The sequence below is a fragment of the Brachycentrus maculatus genome, unplaced genomic scaffold (assembly GCF_059751285.1).
Source record: "Brachycentrus maculatus isolate JH-2025_06_01 unplaced genomic scaffold, ASM5975128v1 h1tg000745l, whole genome shotgun sequence".
Lineage (NCBI taxonomy): Eukaryota > Metazoa > Arthropoda > Insecta > Trichoptera > Brachycentridae > Brachycentrus > Brachycentrus maculatus.
The window spans coordinates 40,819-65,631 of NW_028281476.1; the positions used below are offsets into that span (position 1 = coordinate 40,819).

Below are 24,813 nucleotides of genomic sequence, written 5' to 3' on the forward strand. Positions count from 1 at the left end.
AAATGTGGTTTGCAAAATATTAAAATCTGGGTGAGAGGTATCCAACAAAGCAAGGTTCATGTATTTTTTTTTCGAAACATGATTAATTAAAATGGCTAAAAAATTATGAAAATATTTATAATATACGTACCTAGGTACATTTGAAATTAAACAAATTTTTGTAGTAGTATCGAAACCTAAAGATGAATAAATTGAGAATCGTAATAAAAATTATGTTCCTTATTTCTTTCTATTTCAAATTCTTATTTATTAGACCCTGTAAATTAATAATACATTTTAGTAGTGACAATTTTGCGTCACCGACATTAGCCTATTTTGGCATTAAACATACATGATATTACCTTGACTTGAAGCGACCAACATAAGTAATGCTAAAGTTTATTGTTATATATTACATTAATAAAATTAAGAAAATGACTATGTTTGTTGACAAAATGTGGAATGTGATACTAAACAATAAGAGATAATAAACAGTGGAAAAATGTAGGAGAGTGGGCCAGTACTAAAATATTATGATTTATTCTAATTTAATCTGCCGTGGGCAGGTACAAAGAACACATAATAGTGTGAATAGTGCAGATGATAATGCAGTACATATATGTACATCATTCTCAACATTTTGAGTGTTGTCAAATATTTATTCACAAATCTCAATTATCTGAAAAAATATTACGTTCAAATGTTTTAAGAAACAGTGTTATCTTAATTTTCTCTTTCAAAAAAAAAACCTTTTTACCCACAGCGATGAAATCAAAATCATCGTATGAATTATTATTTTAGTATGGTAACTCAAGCCACATTTTCTGAAATATATTTAAAAATAAAACTTCAAGGGGAATGAAAAAAGCCATTAATCCAATAATAATACACAAATTTTTAGAATCGACTGAAACATTGATACGTATTATGATGGAAAATGATATGGTACACACATAGTGCTGAAAAAGCTTAGGATTTTCATTCATAATCCCTTTCTCTAACATTAAATATTTTTCCACATTTTTTAAATAGTACATAATTTCATATATTATAGGGGGGATATTCATTACATTATAATTTTGGCATTATTTTAACGTGACTATGCGTTATACCACAGGATAGACTTCTTTTTCTCCAAATTATTTTTCAATCATAAACAGTATGACAAGTATAGCATCCCGCTGAAGTTTGATTCTTCAGCTTCAAATCATCAGTTCTCAAGGGCTGCCCCACAGCAAACCTCTGATTTCTGGACTATGTGGCAATCACTTATCAACAATAAACTGTATGTTTCATGCATTCGCATATTTATACAATTTGATAGATTGATCTGAGGACTAAGACCAAGCTATGGACATAAACCAAGGTATGATGACTTTTGGAGGTACTTTCTTGGATCTTACATTCGTCGGGCACACTACCATTCAGATCTGTTCTTCAAATCATACTTTTTGTTCCATCATCCAACATTCGATTGTTCGGACATGTTCGGACACTTACTGTCATTCCATGCTGGTAATAAATCCGCATAGTTTCATTTCATTACAGACGTAGTCACGCCAAAACACTCAGCCACGTGGACAATACATTTATTTGACCCATTAATATATTTCACAATTACATAGAGATGTTATGGAAAATTCATACACAGAATATAAACATTAGTGTTACGCAGTTAAGAAAGGGTAAACATGGGAAAATACCTATCAAAGGTTGCTATAAACGCGTGTTGTATCCACAAATAATATAAGCAACACTGAAAATGTTGCATTTATGGATTATTATTCAAAATATTATGACACATGTTAATTAAATATTATGTTGAAAATTAAACACACACTACAGCGATGAAAATCATTCGAATCGATAAATGTATTAAATTAGGTACATGCATTGTAAACACTAAAAAAAATACTACATACATTATATATGATAAAATGGCAATATAAAATAAAGTTAGCATTATCATTTAAAAACAATATGAAGATAATAAAACTAAATAAAGAAGTACAAACTTTCTACTCTCCGTATTGTCTCATTTTATAATAATCAGGCACCTTAATCCTTCCGGCATCTATGGTGGCTCTATCTAATGGTAGCTCTAGAAGCCGTACCTGACTCGACGCACCCTGCCGCCTGATACTTCCCTCGGTAACCAAATTAACAATCTCTCTTCTTTATTCCATATTTACTTAAGCATAATAATCTCAATAACTCCAAAATTAAATATATATCCATAGACTAATATGAGGAATATAGACACAAAAATGGCAAAATCCATCGGACACTAAGTTATTGGTTAACAAGAATAATTCTTACACAAGAAAAATACTAAAAGTATTTCATTTAAAATTTTTGACATTTATCCTTTTTCTCAAATGCAATTCAACTTTCCTAGTAAACGGATTATTTTTAGAAAAATAATTGTATACCCCGAATAATTTGGTATTGTGTTTTTATACAATAGAATCTCAATTATCCAGTACTTACATTAAAAAACAAAGTTACAACATATGTATGTGGTAAATATTTCAGCAAAAATATTTACAATTTATAGATACATTTCTCCTGTTGATTATGATTATTATTTTATAATTTTTTTCCACTATTCGTATTTTCTATCATTCATTTACCCTTATTCCAAATTATATGGATAATTGAGATTGTACTGCATACCTATTAAGAAAATTACTAAAACAAAAATACTTAACCTGTAAAAATAAAAAAGGATTATTAAAAACAGTGTTCTTTTGATCAGTTTGAAAAAAACTCTGTTGGTTTTGGATTGAATTTGACACATGCATTTTGCAAGCAGTGTCAAGCTAATGAAGAAACATTTTTCATATTATAAAACTAAAAATATTGCCCTATCTGACTCCGCATCCGAAAGTGTCTTAGGAATTTGTAATCTTTATTTCCACAGCCCTCATATTATGCTCAATCGTATCTGACAACAGTAAATTAACCAAAATGTAATTAGCTCAAAATGAATAGCACCGGTTTATCAATATTTAGTTTAACTTTTAAGCAGTTTTTAGATCATTTTTCCTAAAGTGGGCTACGTAATATCAATTGTGGCATACAGATAGAAGCTAAAAGAATGAACAAGCCAAGTATTCCATCGGCGATGGAGAGGTAAAGTGGACCCACATACACATATTCAACCTAAACTACACAAATGTAACAAAGTAATCTTATCGTACCACAGTTTTAAATTCGTTTTTATTTCTTCACTTTCCAAAGAATATACTCATTGTACAAACTCTACAACAATAACATAATATGTTTACATATTCAAACAATCAACCGCAAGGCCGGTAATGCAGCTCGCAATATACTCATCAATATTTTATTTTAAGGAAACAGAGGATTATTCAATTTAGAGATTTATAATTTATTTGGCACATAAATGTATTTAATTAAAAGTACTTAACATATCTGAAGCGAGAAGTACGTAGGTTGAAATAATTACTAAGCTAAGTTATAACTAAAAAACCATAGTGGTACAAAAGCTGTCGAATGAAAACAAGTTTACTGGTTGCGCGCGAGAACGTAACCAAATTAATGGCCAAGTCCGTGCGCAAACAGACAGATAGACACAAAGGACATCCATAAAGTTAGTGGAATGTGGCAAAGTGTAATTATTAGCGGAAATCTTTGATTAATTACTGAAATGCTTTAACATTGAAGTGTCTTCCTTTTAGTAAACTTGTTTTTAGCAAATGGGTTTACAAATAATAAAACAATTTATTGAATACGTAACAATCACATAATGATAATGAATACATAGTAATAATAACATGTATTAAACATTTATAACAATTATCGTAATATTATATTTGTGCACAAACATTTATGCATAAGGAACACGGTTGTGAAAATAAGACATGTATATATATATATATGGTAGTATGTAACACTCATAACATCTATTTTCACATTTAAAATATGTAATTTTGCCTCTACATCTTCAGGAGGCTTGAAACAAGGTAATTTTCGATAACGATTTGAGCTGAAAAGAAAGAAAAATATAATTAGTATTATTCTTGTATATAAATATGTTGGGTACAATGGATTTTAATAAATAGTGGCATTTACCAAGTAAAAGTTTAATATACAACATGTAAATATTACAACAAAGGGCCTGTTAATTAATTAATGTAGCTATTACATTTAGGTAGTCATGTATATCTTGGAATAATTGGATAGAATGAGGTCTTGGAATACAATCAACTACAATATGTAATAGCTTAATGCAAAACTGTAGTTTTCTTTAAACTTTATCCTTCCCGGTGATATGTATTTACTACACTTCGACTCTAATAATGAGAATATCGATAGAAAATATAATAGATACGGGCTCAGAATTTTCGTATTCTACCGTAATACAATTACGTATAAAAGTACTTTAATGTTAAGTTTTTTATTTGCAGTGACGGAAATAAATAACTTGTAAAAAAAATTGGGATAGAATCACCAATAGACAAACGTGCTTTGCGTACACGCGGCTTGATACTGTTTTCGCCTATCTTCTTTTAGTAGCGCGTTGTGTCGCTACGCCAGCTATGGCGGCTACTTGCGATGTATTTTATTACATTACAAAATTAATTTATTTCAATTTAACTATAGTCAATAAAAGCAACATTTAGGAATATTCACATTTTCTCCATTTTAAATCACAGGGGAAGGTTAAGCCAACCTAACCTAACCTAACCTGACTAAATAATCCATTTTACGAATTATGTATATAGGAGATAACAAATAATCAGATAAAATTAACAAATAAGTGCAATTAGAGTCAGAGGGTGGAGTTAAACTAGTGGTATAAGTATCGGAGGATGGACTTACCCAGTTTGCTGCCGTTAGAGATGGAGATCCCGTAAGCATCCTGGTCACACTCGTTGGTGAGAGTCAAATCAGCTCCTTTCACCAAGAGTTCGTAGCAAGCATAAGGAAAGTCACCACCTGCAGCATACATCAGGGCGGTGTTCCCAACCTAAAATATGGTCTTATTATAATTCATGTTTTAAAAAAAAAAATTATAACTAGCTTCATGAATGAAATTGAATGAAAGTTTTTATAGTTAGATAGATAGTTTCCATGTATATGCATGTGAGGAGAATGAAACCATCCAGACTCCCCCACATTGTACTGCACGGCCAACTCCAAGGTAGATGACTCCCGAGCAGACTACCAAAGAGATGGATTGATAGCTGGGAATCAGGGAATATTCCGCTGATTAGTTGACTGACAAATGGTGGACTAGTCGGTAGTCCGAACCAAGAGTCAGTGTGCTTTTAATTTCAAACATAGGGTGTTTGTTTAGAGCAGAGGTACAACCCCGGGAACGATTCGTATGTGCTCGCCACTATTCGACAGAGACAGAATTTTTTTCATAAACATTAATTAAAAATGTGAATTATTTTTATTTATTAGCCTAGGTTTATCAAATACGTTCGTATGTTTGCGATATTGTATGTATGAGTGGTTCCTTTTCTGGCAGTACTTAAAAATAAGTCAAATTAAAATAGGTGGCGCCCGCCACCCGACCGATATTTTAGAATGTGCTCTAGAGTACAAAAAGGTTAGGAACCCCTGGTTTAGAGGTATACAAATTCAAATTTCCCGCAGTAAATTGATGGTGGCACACGCCGTGTGGCATGTTGCACCATCTTGTTGAAACCATAGCTCTGTCACATCAATGCCATTCAACTAAGGTACGAAGAAGTCAGTAATCATAGTTCTATAGCACTCTCCATTGACCGTAACATTCTGGCCGGCGCTGGTACAAAATGTGCCTCATCGGTGGACAAAATTTTGCGTTGAAAAAGAGGATCAAGCTGACATTGTTTTTGGCCATTTCACCGAACCTACAACGACATGCAAATGGTCATTCAGTCTATTCATGGTGAAATGGCTAAACGACAGTATGTAGAAAAAATGTTGCCAGTTTAAAAACCAAACCTCTAAAAAACACCCTATATACATTAAATAAAAAGAAACTGTGAAAATTTGTCCTGCAGATTTTTTTCTGAACAAAATAAATGGTATGAAAAAAACAATAAGTATAACAATGAATATGTCATAAAATAAAAAAAAGTTTACATTGTCTTGGTGGTTGACATCTGCTCCCTCCTTGAGAAGTATTTTGATCACATCGTGATGACCACCCGCGGCGGCTAACAGCAATGCCGTCTCACCTTCCAGTCCCACGCAGTTCACCGAGGCTCCACACCTAAACATCCATCCAAAATATTCATATAGTTCATGAAATAAAGTCAGCAGTTGTGGACATGAAGTTTTTATTAAAACACATTCCTTCCAAATCATATTCAGTTTTTTAAGTATTCAAACATATAAGTAATTCAGAGAAAATAATTATCCAAAATCACTAAGAGTTCACTGCTCATAGCTAGGAAATAGTTACTAATACTGTGTGCGTCCCAAAAAGAGACTAATTTTTTGTGCTAGACGAGGGACTTGCATACAATGTTATACAGAGGATTTCATTTAACCATATCCGCTCCCTATGTGGAGCATATAGAGTCCACAAACCGTCTCCAGGCTTTCCCTTGCATCCTGCTAAGTCAGGTTCGTGTCCCAAAGTTCAGACGAGAACTGCTGCTGAATTGTCAGCAGTGGTCGTCTTGAGCCGCACAAACCTGATGCCTTGTGAGAGGCAAGCTAGATTAAGGCTCTTGGGAGACATGGCCTAGCCAACTGAATTGTCTTTTCTTGACAACAGTTGTGACCAAGATTTGTGTCCTACGCCTTATATCTTCATTCCTCACAAAGTCAAACCACCAGATGCATAAAATTGCTCGCAGACACCTATTCTCAAAACTAAGTATACGGCTGCTCTGGGCCCTTGTAAGGTGCCATGATTCACAACCATATAAGAGAGAATAGGAGCAATACAGGCATTGTATAGGAGGCATTTAATATTTACCAAGTATAAATCTTATCTCCAGACAGTCTGTATATAGAAGATATTAAAAAAATATAGTAAAAACAATAATAATAACCTAATTAAGTTAGTTGTGGCAGAAACTTGGCCATACGAGGCTGCCCAGTGCAGTCCCGTCAACCCGTTTTCGTCCAAACAATCTACGTCTTTCTCCAACATGATTTCGTCTTTGCTGATCTCTCCGCGACCTGCCTTGTTATGGAAACTTGTGTCTGGCAACTGAAGTTCTGGAGTCTTCGCTTGGGTGTTCCCTGGAAAACATTACAACAAATAGAAACAACACAAAAAAATCCAAGTAATGAAGATCAATAATTTAACCCGAATGTGAAAAAACGGCGACATTGCAAAAATGTTATTCTCGGGTTAAATCAGTCAATAAATAAACAGTAAAAAAAGAGTTATATGAAACAGAGTGACCATATGCATACAAGTCTAATGATCCAAAAAAAATTGTCAGTTTAGACAGCTGTTTTTTTTTTTTGCTTTTACTTACACATGTTATTTGTCACTTCAAGTGTTATGTTATCTTGTAATATAAAAAATAAAGATAAAACAAATATAAAGAAGGATTGATGAAGTCCTATTTTTTTTAATTTCCCAAAAACACAATTTTCACACAAAGAATCGAAAGAAAATATTATTAGGTTAATAAATTCATAGCTATATTTTTCTATCCATTCTGCAGAAAAGATAAACAGAATAAAAAAAACTTGAAATACAAAAAAAAAACCATTGATGAAACGTTACAAAATGGGACATATTACAAACAAAGCAAAATTTTACCAGTGGATAGATGATAACCTTCTGCGCTTGCAACTGTATAATGCAACTGCCTGGTGACGTTTAACTAGTTATCATTTCTGTATCATAGACTGACATATTTTTAGCACTAGAAATATGAGTAAAGGCTCACAACAACAAACATTATCACAAGAGCATTTCTGAGATAACCCTGTTTATTCCACAAAACATTATTATTTATAATTTGAGAAATATAATTGAATGTAAGAAATATGTCAGCGTAAATGTTAAGATAAAGATATCTTAATCAAGGCAAAGCTATTGCTGTCGGGTTGTGGTCCCGTGGCTGGTGTCGCGGACTCTTGAGTCAGAGTTTCTCGGTTCGAACCCACTCTACCATAATTTGATACCTATTTCTAATAATGAGCCGCTTAGGCTCACAGAAATAGTATAAAATTGAAGTATTTTTGTAAATAATAAATAAACACAAATATTTGTCTTTTTTATAAAAAAGGCGGATGCACAACGTAGTCTTTACAAAAGATAGTTGGCTAAACTTGACGGTAAATAGTTCACAACTGTGGAGAAGTATTTCTTCTGGGTGATGCTTGAGTCTTAAAGGATAGCTTCGTAAAAACGATTAGGTTCAAATAAAAAGCAGAGTCCAGCGAAAAATTTAACCGCTGTCGCACACTCTCGCGACAAATATGGACCCCCACTAATGTTCCTTCTCACTCTGAGCAAAGTGCTCAGATATCAGGAAATAGCAAAAGAAAATTAACCATAATCTACGTAAACTCACGAGTAAAATCATACAATCCTAATCATACAACTAAGTAACATTGAGAGCAAATCCACACACACACCTATAAATAGAGTATAAACTAACAAGGTTGGAGCCTGAGTAGGAATGTGATAAGGGATTTTGCACAAGCAAAAGCTAGATTATAAGTCGGTTGGACGTTAATTAATTCCAAAACAATAAGAAACTACGTCTCGGAGTTGGCCACTCATCTGTGATAATATATAGGTGATGGCGATAATAGTAGCCGATTCCCCTGAAGGGTCAATTTAAGCTTATTTTTACTGCTATCATCCATAAAGGTCATTTTCTGGACTGCACTAGTGCGTCCACAACACAGGTTTTTTTTTGGGACCATGCTAATGCATTCACAATACCGGTCTTTTTTGCAAATTTACAAATGCCTTCGCAACAAAGGTCCTTTTTTGGACTGCACTGGTGAGTCCGTAAGAGGTATTATAATGGATTTATAGAAAATTAATAAAAATATCATAAGAAAATAAGTACTATTCTTTTCAAATATGGGAAATATAAAGGATTAAACCTTCTAAATTCCAAATAGCAAGAAAAAACTACAACGGAGTGACATGACAGTGTGAAGTGATTAAGTATTGAATACATTTTTCCTATTCCCTATCTCCCTATCGTGAACCTTGCAGTCTCTATAGCAGAAACACACGTGATTTAGCATGTGCCGCCGGAAGAAAAGGGTACGGTTTTATAATACCCTTGAAAATAGGAACATAAGGTTCTTCACATGCGATGGATGCAACGTATCGCCAGTGGCGTGCACAGAAAATTTATTAGGGTAGGGATATGGTAGGTACTGTTTGCATTTTTATATGCCTGGTGGGTAAGTTATGATAGGCGCTGCTTTTCTGCCTATATGGAGTGCAAGCTCCTAACTAAAATGTTGTTTTTTAATAACACATTGTTTGCAGGAAACGCTTTAAAGCGTCTTTTACATACTGTCAGTAGAGAGCGGGAGACGCTTATAAGCGTTCTATTTGCTTACTTTTGCTAGAGTGCGAGAGACGCCAAAAAAACATTGTACAGATCGGAATCGTGTTTGCAATTACTTGTGATTAATATACTGAGGGTCGGGTGGCAGACTGTAAGAGTATAATTAGGGTCAGGGTTGATAACAAAAAAAAACACCCGACAACAACGTGATAAGTGAATTGCAGATGATTAATGAAATCATTGATTTTTTCAGATTAGCGCAAATACTAACAGAATCTAAAAAGGGAAAATCGGAGTATAATACCCTATTATGGAAGAATATTGTTGTCCGAAGAAGTGACTTTCATTTGATCCCAAGTGCCTTAATCATTAATGGTATTCGTCTTTTTCAAACTAATATTTCTCCTCCATTTCCTTTACAGTATATTACTAATGTTCACCCTGATTTCCTTAACTTATGTTATCTGTATCCTAGCTCAAAGCTGTAAAGCTCAAAGAACCAAGAATCTGAAGTGCAAGGCTGACCACCTACTTCTTAACCTTATCTGCGCCAAATGGTGCATGGGGCACTGCATACTATTGAAATATTATCACCTTGACCAATAATAGGTAAAGGAAATGTGATCAATTCTGTTGCAGTAAATAAATATTAGAGTAAATTATTTTAACCCCCCTGGGAATCAAAGCCGGGACCTCCTGCATAGCAGCCAAACACGCTAACTAACTACACTACGGAAAAGGACAAAATCTCGGATCACTTTGCCTCCAGATAATTACAGATCAGATTAACACTGTGCAACAGATCTTTTTAGGTAAAACCTGAAGGTTTTTTCTCCATTTGAAAAATATTTAGTATATTTAAAAAAATATTTAAACAATACATTTTCTTCAAAATGAAGAAACAACATTTTCTGCCCTGTAGCGTAAGTTAAAATATACCTCTTTTGCTGGGATAAAGTACATTTTCTGGGCATTCCGAAAACATGCACAACTGAAAATTGACAATTTTTTATATATGACGTTGTTGAAAGGAGTGAGCGAATGTGGAGGTCCTCACCAAAACCTTACATTTCCATTATGGATGATTTTAAGTAATCAGGAATTCTAGCTTGTAAAATTGTTACGTATTGGTGCAATTTAATGATTCCATATTGGTTTAACACAGGATTGGTCACGTTTTGTCGCAATTTTAATTAAGATTTCGATATAATAAAGTAAACAGAACATTTTTGCACAAACAGAAAAGATTTGCATTCAAAGTATTTATTGTGCAATGTTGGAAATGTAACTTTTTATTGAGGACCTCCACATATGGTTTACTAGCAAAATATCACTTTGCTGTCTTCACCTTCCCATGGACTGGTCCGACACCCAGAAAACAATAATATGTGCCAGGGATATTATACTAACACCTTTGAGAGTATATTTTCCCGTGGAAATGTGTGGATTTCAATTTCAATACTTGAAGGGTGGAAAAACCCAAAGATAAAAAAGGCAAGTTGTAATTATGAACAACATATGCTAACAATGAATCAACACATAAAAATATTAAATGTATGTGGAACCCCTATAAACGGTTTTGCTTGGGTTAAGGTCATTATTTTGTAAATCCCCAGCAATAATCAAATGTTTTTTTTTCCCAAAAGAGGTGTGTTCAAAATTTTTTTTTGCTATTTTAAAACATTGGGGTTTATGTTTTTTTTTCTTCTATACATTTTGTAAGTGTGTCCTAGACACTGTTCGTTTTAAAAATATGTTAGAAAATGTATTTAAAAAAAATGGATAAGGAAGTCTGGCTGTATATTGTTAGAAAATGATTTGTGAAGATGTTTTTGAGTACTGATTTCAAAAAATCAAAAAGAATCAAGCATATAATACGAAAACCGTAATTATAGAAATGAATATAGTAGGTATATGTAACTTTATAGGTATACAAATAGAATAGTTGTCTAGGAAATACGTACATTCCTTTGTTTGAACTTTACAATGAAAAAAATAGAAAAGTAAAAAATAATGAGAAACTTACTAACCGAGTAACTTATTAACGGAGAACGTTTTCACTATGGCGCAGTACAAAAATCGAGCATTCAACCAGATAAAGCTAAAGGTCGCAACAGTGTTGACAAAAAACAAAGATGGTTGACAGTGCTTGCTAGCGACATTTTTCAGAACAAAGAAAAATATTGCAAATACTCACCACGTTGTAAATTCGTTAATACTGTGCACTGAACTGGCTTGTAAGGCAGAAACGCACTCCTTCGCATGCCATCATTTAGATTTGGTGCCCACCTAGGGTAATTACTTCCACTATTTCGGCTTGCAATACTATCTTGGCTACTTGAATCAAACTCATTTTTTAGGTCTACGATCTCTTGTTTGATACTTGTATTATTTTGTTGCGATGAATTACTTGAAAATTCGTCCATTATATAATCATATCATCGCAACAACGCGTTTCATACTTCGGTTTAACATAAAACACTTTTTTCACGATTTGACGCACCGAAATATTCCACAAGACAAAAGACGTCAAAAGACAGCTGTATTTAGGGATACCATGAGAAGGAAATTTTTTCACCCAATTTTATTTTAAGTAAGTAGACAAAGGAAAAAAATTGCTCATTGAAAATATATTTTTTAAAGTTTCCAACTAACAGTACCTTGTAAATTGCCGTTATTGATGAGACATCCTATACTAAATATTAGGGACAAGCGTTTTACGTTTTTTTTTAAATACTTTGCTATCAACTAAATCATTAGCATATTCACGATTACTTTTTTTAATGATATATTACTTTTAGCCTTATTGCATACGCCAGTTTTCCGAATACGATTCCCGAATTCGGTATTTTCGAATTCTAAATTCAGCAAAAATAAATTTTACTAGAGGAGGAATACTGCATTATATTTTTTGAAAAAAAGCAAAATAAGCTTTTTCAAAAACAACATTGTTGTAAAAATCGAACGTCAGAATATTTTTCATTTGGAAAAAACACCAAACGTTTAGCAGATTGTTAAATATTTTTTGTCATATATTTTGTGTATGCAGAATTTAGATTTCTTGATGCAATTAATTATTTAATAAAAATACTCCAAAACTATCAATTGTATTCTGTGTGCCATTAAATGTTTACAATACAAATCTTCCTTTACTCGTTCTTTCTTGATTATTTCATAATGTTTTTTTTCACATAAAATATATAATTAATTTTTTTTCTCCATAAAAACTGTAATTGTACATCTATCTTAAGTATTTGGTGTATACTTTAACCCGTCTGGAAGTGAGTTTCTGCGGACAAAACTGTATCTGGGAAGTAAGTTTTTTTTTTTTTTACTTTTTATAATTTTATATCATAGTCGATGCTATGACCAACATACTTTCTTTCGTCAGAAAAATAGAAAAAATGGTTTGATTTATGTTAACATATATTGTTTTAATACAACCACAGGTGGCAGTACAACTGCCTAGATATAAATGTAACCGGGATTTAATTATAAGCACAGTTATACATGTAAGGCCATACCAAAATTTCCTTAAAGGAGTATTACCTTACATGTACGGCCAATCTCCCGGACAGGTAAAGCATCTATTCCCCTTGTTTCTATACGTTAAATATAAAATAATAAAAAATAAAATAAAAACAATGACTGCAATCACATACCTAAATGCAAACATCCCTAAATACTTTTAAGTAAAGAAAAAAATGCTCTGATTTTAAGGTGGGACAAGAATTTATTATTAATTAACATACATGTTTAAAGTTATTTGATATTTATTTCATGCATATTCAGGGTTTACTCACTATATCGCTCACTCCTTTCAAGAACGTCATAAATAAAAAATCGTCAATTTTCAGTTGTGCATGTTTTCGGAATGCCCATAAAATGTATTATATCCCAGCAAAAGCGGCATATTTTTAACTTAATATTTTCCCACTACAAGGCAGAAAGTGTTGTTTTTGCATTTTGAAGAAAAGGTGTTGTTTAATTTATTTTTTTTTAAATCCTTAATATTTTTAAATGGGAAAAAAGCCTTCAGATTTTACCTAAAAAGATCTGTTGCAGAGTATAAGTGGCTTGATGTTTATTTTTAATACATTGTATTTTATTTTTAAACTTGAAAAACGTTCTCCTGAAAATTTGAGTTTTTTGATTTATGATGTTCAAAGGAGTGAGTGATATATTATACAGATAATACAGATGTATTAGTTGGACAGCCTTGCCAATGTGAATATAGTAGAGGTGTTCTTGACTTTAAATGCAGTATTCTGTGTGCACTCAATTATGGAATGCTCTGTGGCTAACTTGATGTGTTCCATTTACATATCAAGCTGGTTACTGATGATGGAATTTTCTTCTCCACTCATACCTTTACGACAAGTTACTCAATTCATAGTCATTGCTCCATTCTGGTAATAGAACTTAAGAAAGAGATTAATAATTCCTTTATTTCTGACTTTGAAATGAGGCCGGCGCATAAGGTAAAAACACCCCTCCCGTCCTTAAGCATCAATCGACCGAATGGGTAGAAACATCTTTCCTATTCTTGTTGTGTTAATAATCAAGTTTCCTTTATACATTTGTAAATGAATCGTATTTCAATTAAACTTGTTTAATATTTGATTATATCCATAATATTATTTCAAATTGTCATGGGGTGTCATTTGTATTTTCATGCTCTTAGATCATTCAAAACTGCAAATTAAAAATTTAAAACTGCTAATAATCAGATTTGGTATAAATAAAGAATGATATCTTAATTAATGTTAAAATTTATGTCAAGTTTTATAAATTTTTTTTTAAATGGCATTCTTACTTTTTTTAATAATTTTTTAAAAAGCAAATTTATACACAAGGTTCGTACTCATACATATATTTATTTTCTCTAAAACTTATGATGATCAGGAAAATAAAAAAAAGTTGTATTACATATTTTATTATATTTAATACCATACAATACATAGATATACATTTTTTTTTAAATATATGTACAATAAGACATTCAGTATTTATAAAGAGAAAAAAGACATGTCTAACTAAATAAGCCTGCACTTAATTTTTTTAAGTACAGATGTTGTTTATGATGGTGATTAATGGTATTTTTAGGGTAAAAGCATTGAAAAATAAAATGTATTTTTTAAAAATAATTGAATTTTAGAAAGAATAAAGTTCATCACCATATGTAAACATACTTTTGTATGGATCGGGTCGGATTTGGTCCGTGGACTGTAATTTGGAGACCCCTGTCTTAGAGAAAAAATTGGTAAAATGTTGTCAGTTAAAACTAATAACTATGCAACATGGGTAGATTAACATAGTTTTTACAACCAGTGAAAATGTTTTATAAACATGTTGAAAGTCAATAATGTCTGGTTGCTATCCATCAGTTAAGTTAAACTATACATAGCACAATTCTGTGGAAAAGCTCTTTAAATATTCATCCAACTCGACAGCAACCAGTAGGACGGATTGGAAATATAATAACGAAATTATATTCATTGATTTTTAAATCTTTAATACAAAAATTATAAATATAAATGTTTTGTTAGTTTTATATTTTTAAGTAGTAATATAAACTAATTAAAATGGTTTGAAAAACTAAGATATATCTCATCTTCTTCATTTGACTGTTATCCGCACTAATGGTGCATTTGGCTCCACATTAGATAAACAAGGTGTTAAGATAAGCCTACACGGCTTGTGTTTGAAAATAGATATCAAGATGAGGCAGAGTTAGGGTTTGACCTAGAAACTCGGCGCTAATCATAGGACCAAAACTCTTCATAATTATGTGAAGCCAAGGTGGCCAGTCCTGCGCTCCAGATCCTGGGATATAGGAGTGAAACACATTTGATAAACTAAAGATGAATAAGTAAAGAAGATCAAGATGAAGGACATAAACTGCTTTACCACATTTCGACGGGGTGTTGACGGGCCTGCGGACCGCTGGTGACGCGATTTGATAACTATGTACATAAAGTTTAGACCTTAATAAAGAGATTGGTAAATAATATTCATATAAAAACATGAAATAATGCCTTCTTTTCTGACTTTGAAATGAGGCCAGCGTAGAAGGTAAAAACACCTTTCCCGTCCTTAAGCATCAATCGACCGAACGGGCAGAAATACCCTTCCCATCCTTAATGTGTTATGTTAACATTATGTCAAGAGAACTATGATTTTAAAAATAGAAGGTGAAGAAAAGTCAGCAATATTACATAGTAAAATTATAATTATTTGTATTTTGATTTGTAATAATAGAACAAAAGTAACTTATTAAGAATCTGCAATATCCGTCAGCATAATAAGCATGTCAGTTTGTATGCAGACAATATGGAAGAATGCACATATCGGTCATTATTAGAAATATACTCATGTGGGGGGAATGTAACACTATGGAATTAATGAAAAGTGAGTGTCCAGAACATTTAGTTTTGGAAAATGTTTTGTTTCAAATTTTTGACTTCAGATAGGCAAAATCATAAATATTTTTAGATTATTATATAAGGAATAATATGATAATGAGTAAAAAAAAGTAAAAGTGTGGAATTTATTAAATAATAATTTAAAAGAAATCAACTATAAAGTGATATCAATAAAGAAGTATTATATGCCAAGATCATATAATACTTCTTTATTGATATCTGTTTTTATATATATACTGGTTTTTATATACTGGTTTTTATATACTGCAATATAAAGCTACATAAATATGTACACTGAGAGAAATTGAGAACAAGGTATTTCAATAAAAAAAAAATCAATTGGAATGTCATGTTTTATGAAAAGCGCCCTTTTAATATTTATATATTCCTTAACTATGCATATTTTGTAGTACTATGTATGTATATATATGTACAAAAAATATATTTGATGTATATTGGTGAATACATACACATTTTTGATATACTAGAGGATGCATGTATTTAAAACTTAAACATAAACTTTATAATGAAAGGCTGTTTATAAATTAAAATGCACAGTTCAAAATATATTCTTTTAACAAGGTTTCTTTACACCATTTATGTATATACCAATATAATTACATAAATAAAAAAGTATTCTTTATAGTAAACAGCTCATTACTCTTTAATTGTATTATGTTCAAATAACCAGTGAGCCTAGGCCAAACCAATATAAATAATGCAAAATCAGTGTTGAATAGAAATAAAGTGATACTTTTATTATATTAGACAATATGAATAATATATATTTAATTTGAGAAAATATTGTATTGCGCCATCTGTGGGCGTCGGATGTAAGTAAGCAGAGGTTCGCTCGCAGCAGAGCGGCGCAGAGCGAATAAGGTGATCTACGACAGTGGTCGGTCGGTTTGGAATACACGTGTATATTGTTATTGAATAAACTCAATTGAATAGATAATCTTTGTTCTCGTTGCATCCTTCCCCATTCCCAACAACAGGTTATGGGGAAGGATGCAAAGAGAACAAAGATATTATTTTGTAGTGGTATAAAGTAAACTTTAAAGGTGTAAAGGAACCTAGTCATACAATAGTTAATAATAATCAACATAAATACTATTTGTGACAGATTTTGATCTAAATAAATATTGTGCATTATTGTAATAATTGGATTCAATATTTATACTTGATTGCATGATTGTTCTCCATTTGATTGAGTCTATTCACTGATAAAAAAAAAAACTTATGCTAGATATATTAAAGATAAGACATGTTCTCACTTTTTACTATAAGAAAGAAACACCAACTTGAAATATAAAAACACTTCATTTATTGTAATGTTATGTAATGTGGCACTAAATTAGTGATGAAAATATTGCTTTACTTTTGATGATGTAAATATAAACAATTGATTGATTGTAGGCAAGGATTTTGATCAAAAGCATTTTGTCAGTACATGCAGGACTATAAACTATTGGTGTTATACGTTTTTATATTGTACTTATGTATTTTTCACAAAACCAAATAAGTTATAGATTTAAAAATAAAGGTAAAAAATTTAGAATTTCCACAATGACATACGTATTTAGAATAATTAAGTGAATCTGTTATAAATGTGCTTGGGAAAAAATCTAATTCGTATTAAGTACAAACATATATCTAAAAATTATCTGGACTGGTATTGATAAGTACATAGTTTCTTAAATCTACTTATCGTTCCTGTCTAAATCACTAATAAACAAACACTTTGGTGACTTCTCAGTCATCTCAGACAAAAATGTCATAGTAAAAAATAGGTGCATAAAATGCATACATATTATGAACGCTTTTTCACAACTACTGTTCATTTTTAGAAATCGTTTGCTTCTATGAACTATGCGTGTAAAAAAATCACCATATTGTATGTTTGTCAGTGACTTATCTATAAAACATAAGATTGAATTTTGTTTTGATGGAAAGATATATATACTGGTAATCCAGACTACCTAAATCACCCCTTTTTCTCAGAAACACAACATAACAGTACACCAAACTACTGAAAAAAAAAAGATTGCTCTTTTAAATGATAGCATTTGACCAATGTCCTATTTGAAATACAAAAGTAAACTAATGGCTGCTCTATTATTTTCACAGTTATTACGCTTGTATTTCTGGTTTGTTCACGATATTCTAACCATCGCTTGTGTACCAAGATCTTAGCGATGAATATTTTTCAAATGTTCTTGTCACTTAATGTTTTTAAGTAAAAAAGGTGGTAAGTGTGGTATAAATGGCCTGATATATATTTATTCAACCGACGAAACAATAAATCTGTTCATCTTTACATCCGAGTCCAGACAGTAATGTCTTGGTCAAAGTGGTAAAGGCTGTTGGCCCACAAATACATAAATACAAATCTTTGTGTAGGGTTTTTAAAAGCTTGTCTAGATTGTGCTTCTTCGGGGATGGCTCAGAAGAGGTGATATCCAACTCTTCGTGGTATACTTTAGTAAAATGATTTATCAGGACGGCTTGGTTAATGTGACCTCTTTGTCCTTCCCAAGTTGGAGATGGGTCTGATAAGGTGTTTGTTAAATTGAACCTGAAAAGATAATGAAATAATATTAATCATATTTGTAAAATATCATAACGTAACCAAACTGGAAACCATATCAAGAACTTCGTTCACAATGACAATTAAAATGAATGAGTCTCTGGATTGAAAACTTGACAGGACTACTATTATATTTGTACTAATGTACTTGCAGAATAAATTGTATTAACACAGCATATAATCTAATATGTAATCACAGTCCTGAAGCACGAGACTAAGTAGGTACTATTGGATGTAACAGAAAGAAGAAAAAAATTAACATATGCCATCATACCTAGAAATCAAGTAAAAAGCTAGATATACCTTGGGAATAGTCTAAACCGAAAAAACATAGGTCGGGATACAAATTTCTAAACATATATTTATTAACTTAGTGCAGTGGTTGGCAGACTTACTAGCCAAATACGCACATAAAAACGATTAAAATTTTTCTTTAGAGCAAAATCTGTTTCTCGCAAATCTAATTCTAGTACACCTTAATTATAACTTAAGACCTTTATTTAATTAAGGGAACACTAAAAAAAACTGATTATTTAAATTATTCTTGATTATCATTATTGATTGAAAAAATCTTTTGAAAGTAAGGTATCCATAAGAACTACTTATTGCAAATAATGTCCCTGCATCTCCTTTGAAAGTTTGATCCGGTCAGATTTGTATATCGTTATTTTTAGCATGTTTCCAGGCTCTTGTCACGGAGACGATTTCTCAGTTTGCTTTTAATTAGGTTTATGGTTTAAAAAGATTGTTTGTATGAATACATATAGTCAAAGAGCCTTTTTGTAAATGTTTGTGTAGGAGCCGCACTTAAAAGGTCAAAGAGACACATGCGACTCCCGAACCACACATTGCCGACTCATGACCTAGTGTAATTGGTTCTAAGATAGAGGTAGAAGTGAAAAATGCTTATAATGCTTGCATAACTCAGCTTAAAGAATTTGATGTGAATATTTTTATTGTTTTATATTAAATACGGGTGAGGGAGGACGTAGTCAATCAATCCCATAACTCGAGGTATTGCTTTATATCTAATGTTAAATCAATATTTATTACCTATTGTCATTATTGGACAATGCTGAAAGTTGATCGTGCCAAAGAATATCCTTTTCAGAACGGTTGAAGAAAAGAAGATCAATTCTTTTGCTGAAAAAAAAAACAAATTAACTCACGCTTGAATAATTTAACATATATTTAAAAACTATTGTTTGATTACATTACATATGTACCATAAACATTAAAAAAAGACCTGTCACTGCCAATCTAAATAAATACAAGTTTGTAAATCTGTCACTAAATTTTCTAGAAGTACCCCGGTGCAGGCAGTGAAAGGGATTAGTATTTAGTTCAATTAGCCAGCTAGATCCGACTCCGACCCGACGCTGGCCGGTACATAGACGCCCACAACCCCGATCAGCACAGCAGACAGACACAGAACAGTGCAAAGACACTTACAGAGAATGGTCAGTCATCGCATTTCCACTCAACCATTATTCATCAAAACTATAACTTTTGTTCATATGAAAATATTTATCTCATTAAAGATTTAGATTTTTTTTATATTTGCTAAAATAAAATGAAAAAAATTACCATCTCGGATTTCGCCGCTGCAAAGCAAACTGTATAACATTTAACATTGGAGTTAACCCTGTTCCTGCTGCTATCAGACAAAACTGTGAAACGTCTTGCACCTAAAACAATAGAAATAAAGCATTCGCATTGTAACAATATAAAAATTATTATTTGTAATTCTACAAACTTTATAAGACATTTAGGACTTGTATTTAAGGGATAAGTGGGCGTTCGGATTACAGACGTGTTCGGATTATAGAGGTCCAGCTGTACTTTAATATGTAAAGACATAAATGATGTTTTGCATGAAAATCCATTACCTAACGTCCAAGTGACTCTGAAATCTACCTACGGCTTATGCAACACCGCTTATCATGACCCTACTCAGGCTTCAACTTTTTAAGATTCATAGCCTACGCCTACTCGTGAGTGGATTTACTCTTTATGTTTAAAGTTACTATAATTTCATGTAATTCATGAGTGAAAATTCTAGGCAAAAACACTTGCTTCAATGAAAATCCATAGAAACACCAGTAGACTATCATCTATAGGGGAAAGGTGTATGCAAATCTTTGGATTTACTAGCAGCCCTTAGCTTGTTTTAAAATACACATATCGCTCACTCCTTTCAAGAACGTCATAAATCAAAAAACTGGATTTTTCAGGAGAATGTTCTTAAAGTTTAAAAATATTATACAATGTATTGAAAATAAATATCAAGCCACTTTTTTAACTTTTTACTGTGCAACATATCTTTTTAGGTAAAACCTGAAGGTTTTTTCTCCATTTGAAAAATATTTAGTATATTTTTAAAAAAATTAAACAAAACCTTTTTTTTCAAAATGCAAAAACAACACTGTCTGCCGGTCAATATTAACTTTAAAATATGCTTCTTTTGCTGGGACATAGTACATTTTCTGGGCATTCCGAAAACATGCAAAACTGAAAATTGTCGATTTTTGATTTATGACGTTCTTGAAAGGAGTGAGCGATATATGAGGGGTTATCAGGTTCGTAGTTAAAGCATGTGGTGAGGTTTTTTAACAATTATAATCATGTTTTATTATATAATCTTTCTTTATATGTGAATACTACACATTTAAGGAATTTGGATTTGTGAGTGGTGTGTTCATCTCATCTCAAGTGTCAATTCCATCATTATAAAAAAAACAATTACCATATTCAAAGGGAAACTCCCCAGTGGTCTTGAAATAGTAAGTTCATCTCCTATGGTTCGTGAGGTAAGCCAAGTACTGGCAACACCTTGGTCGTACTTTTTCACCATGAGACATATGGAGTCGGGAGTCCATTTTGCTGGTTTGAACTCCGGCACCATGCACGGAGGGACAATTGTATAGGACCGGGATAATAAATCTGAAATGAAATGAACACAGCTTTATTTCTTACAAAATATTATTGAATAAATAAAATAACATTGTTTTTATTAGGCGTATCTGGAGTAAGTTGAACTTTTATCATACACTTTTTTTTAGTGGAATCTCTTACTACAAAACATTTCAATTCAATATAAAACCATATCCACACCCCAATGGTGCATAGGGCACTGCATTATACAAACACAGTGTTATCTTGATCGTTAACACACAAAGGAAAGGTGATCAGCTCTCCGCTTCAGGTAGTATTGAATAAATATTAGAGTGAAAAAATCACTTATATTATTTGATCCCCCCTGGGAATCGAACCCGGGACCTCCAGAACGGTAGCCGAGCGTGCTAACCATTACACTACGGAGGCGGACGGAGGTTGACTACAAAACATAGTAATATAATGAATAAAATTAAGTACAGAATACGCTAAGTTGTGAAATGGCTACTTATTTAAAATAAAATCGAGTTTTTGAAAATATCAGTAATTTTTTTAAATGTTATTATTGAAGTATTTGAAGTGTTCGCATTTGAGTATTTTTTTTTAATTGAATTTTTTCACTTTAGTCTACACTTGACCTGATGATGGAATGATTATTCCGAATTCGGTAGTCATGAAGTAGTGTTTTTAAGTTGTATTACACAATGTGAATGACGAATGAAATGGAGTGTCCTATCATAGTACATAATTCAGAGAATAATCATTTAAAAAAAACTTATCCAAGAAAATTATTATTTTCAACATTCCAAGTCCCCATGTAGACACCATTTTAAAAAAATTACAAATTTCTTCAACTACTGAAGGGTGATAAATATTTGAAACTTAAGAAAAGTTCATCGTGTATATTTCGAGACGATATTACAATAATAAAATGCAGTACCAAACAATGCCAAGAAATCTTCAAATATTTGAGAACCAAATACGTATTTCAATAACCTTCCTACAGATTAAAGAAATAGGTATTATCAATACTTTTGAAAATAAATTAAATGCCTTTTAATTAATTAAAGAATTATTATATCATTCAATAAGCATAAACAATAAACAATGAGTGTAAGACCCTATCCAAGCACAAGAGCTTAGTCTCTTTTTAAGATAGGAACAGCGTATTAATGTTAATGTTAAAAGTAGAAATGTCTTTTGTAACTGTACAAAATATTTTTTGTAACTGTAAAATAAAACATTAATAAAAAATATGTAAACTTTAAGAAAGCAGTTATTTTTTTGCGAATGTGGCCTTAATATTGTTATCAGTAACGGTCTTTAGGCCGAGGTCGTTCTATGAACGAGGGTGTCAAATTAGATAAGCGCCTAGAGCGACCTAGAGGTGGATCCTTTAGGGCGCCCTGAAAACTGAACTAGGAGGCAAAGGCCGGCACTGATAATAATCATCCATTTATCTCGCTAAATTACACTAAACAGTTACATACCTTCAACTTCGTAAAATATCCTCGAGTGATAGCCAATGGGAAAGGTAATATACTCTTCTCGCAAGCATTTCACTAGTATGAGGCTTGTATTCTGATTAATATTGATTTTATCTAAAACTGAATACTGTAACGAATTTTCATTTATTATTATGGATTGTTCTAAGATTTCCGAACTCTTCGTAACTCCGTACGAATTCCAAATTTTCGATTTTTCTTTCTGTAAATGAATCTCGAACTTGCCAGTTTCGTGATTCACCGTGACGGCGCAAGGCCAATTTATCGAATTTTCTAGAACTATATCGAATTGGTACGTATGGAAATCGTAGCTTATTTTGATTAATAAACTATGCGTTTCACCCCTCGTGAGTAAAATGCCGCTCTGAGCGTTGCACAGAGGCTTGGTATAAAATATTAATGTTATCGTATCAGTTTTTTGTATCCAGTCGAATTTTGGCAATGTTTTCTTCGGAGAATCGTATCTGTCATCCGTTATATCCGACGTGCCGGACTTCTTCGAGTCTGCTTTGGTCAACGTGAGAGTTGGATATTTAAATCGGGATATCGAGAAATCATCCGACCGGCTCGAGGTATCTTCACTTATAACGACATTGATATCAGCCACCTTTACAGTGGACGAGCTGCTAAAAGTCATGTCGGACTTGGACTCGTTTACATTGAGACTGCTCTCACTGGAGCTTTTGTTGGCTAAATCATTTTCATTCATAGGACTGAAAGTACTCGATTCTTTGCTTTGTGACTGATTTTCAGTGTTGCTTTTTAAACTCTCCATGGATTTCCTCAAAACTTGTTTTTCCTGAACCTTTGGACTTGTTTTGGGATCGCCAAAGAGGATTTTCTTAAATTCGTCTTCAGATATTTCCGAATTCTTTAACGGACCAATTAAGCACTTAGAGAGAAGCGATTCATAGTTCACCCAGGCGTGGACTTGATCAAATAGTTTAGTGGCGTCTTTGCCCGCTCCTCTCATCAGCTCATCCGGCCCTGAAATATGTATTACAAAAATATATTAAGAACATACCTACTTATGTCAAATTAAATTGATGTTTTTTTTTCTTGTAATAAGATATCCTTAAGTAACCTTAATAATAATTAAAATAACATATAAACAAAATATCTATGAAAAATATACAAAGTACCTAACTTACAAATGTAAGTACCGATAGCTATGGAAAATTTCTACCATAAATAATAAAAAACTAATAGAAAATAATTAAATATGAAATTCCAATGCGTTATTACATTTGAGAGCCTTTTTAGTAGGGAAAAATAATAATGAAGTCTCGTTGTCGACGTATAATAATATACATATCGCTCACTCCTTTCAACAACGTAACATATAAAAAAAAAAAGATTTTTCAGGAGATCGTTTTTAAAGTTTAAGAATATAATGAAATGTATTAAAAATAGATATCAAGCCACTTATTGAACTTTTTACTGTGCAATAGATCTTTTAAAGTAAAATCTGAAGGTTTTTTCTCCATTTGATAACTATTTAGTATATTTTAAAAAATAATTAAACAATACCTTTTCTTCAAAATGCAAAAACAACACTTTCTGCCCTGTAGCGGGTAAATATTAAGTTAAAAATATGCAGTTTTTGCTGGGATATAGTACATTTTCTGGGCATTCCGAAAACATGCACAACTGAAAATTGTCGATTTATGATTTATGACGTTCTTCAAAGGAGTGAGCGATATGTGTATTTTTGACGACTCAAAACTCAAGGTACTGGATTATTTTCGTAGGTATCTGTTATTTAAGGGGTATAAAATTAGGATGCAAAGTAATATAAACTCATCTTATTTTGATTATTTATTTTACATATTCAATATATAAAATATTAACATTTTGAAAATGAAACTAACCTCCCGGATGGTAGTCCATGTATTCTGTGATATTGTAAACTCTCCCGCGAATCGCGATCCATGCATTGCCTGAAA

At 32.1% G+C, this 24,813-nt stretch overlaps 2 protein-coding genes across 2 annotated transcripts; both read right to left on the bottom strand.

Annotated features, from left to right (window-relative positions):
* Positions 1-718: 718 nt before the first annotated feature.
* LOC148300357 (uncharacterized) lies at positions 719-11,973 on the bottom strand. Its single transcript, XM_088274902.1, has 5 exons — positions 11,650-11,973; positions 7,005-7,197; positions 6,085-6,214; positions 4,828-4,975; positions 719-3,991 (listed from the first exon to the last, which is right to left on the bottom strand). Exons 1-5 carry the CDS (start codon positions 11,876-11,878, stop codon positions 3,942-3,944), a joined length of 750 nt encoding a protein of 249 aa, XP_088131028.1. The 5' UTR covers positions 11,879-11,973; the 3' UTR covers positions 719-3,941.
* Positions 11,974-18,020: 6,047 nt separating this feature from the next.
* LOC148300358 (cytochrome b5 reductase 4) lies at positions 18,021-24,801 on the bottom strand. Its single transcript, XM_088274904.1, has 6 exons — positions 24,739-24,801; positions 22,853-23,854; positions 21,214-21,410; positions 20,055-20,155; positions 19,521-19,610; positions 18,021-18,455 (listed from the first exon to the last, which is right to left on the bottom strand). Exons 1-6 carry the CDS (start codon positions 24,755-24,757, stop codon positions 18,164-18,166), a joined length of 1,701 nt encoding a protein of 566 aa, XP_088131030.1. The 5' UTR covers positions 24,758-24,801; the 3' UTR covers positions 18,021-18,163.
* Between the last annotated feature and the right edge of the window lie 12 nt (positions 24,802-24,813).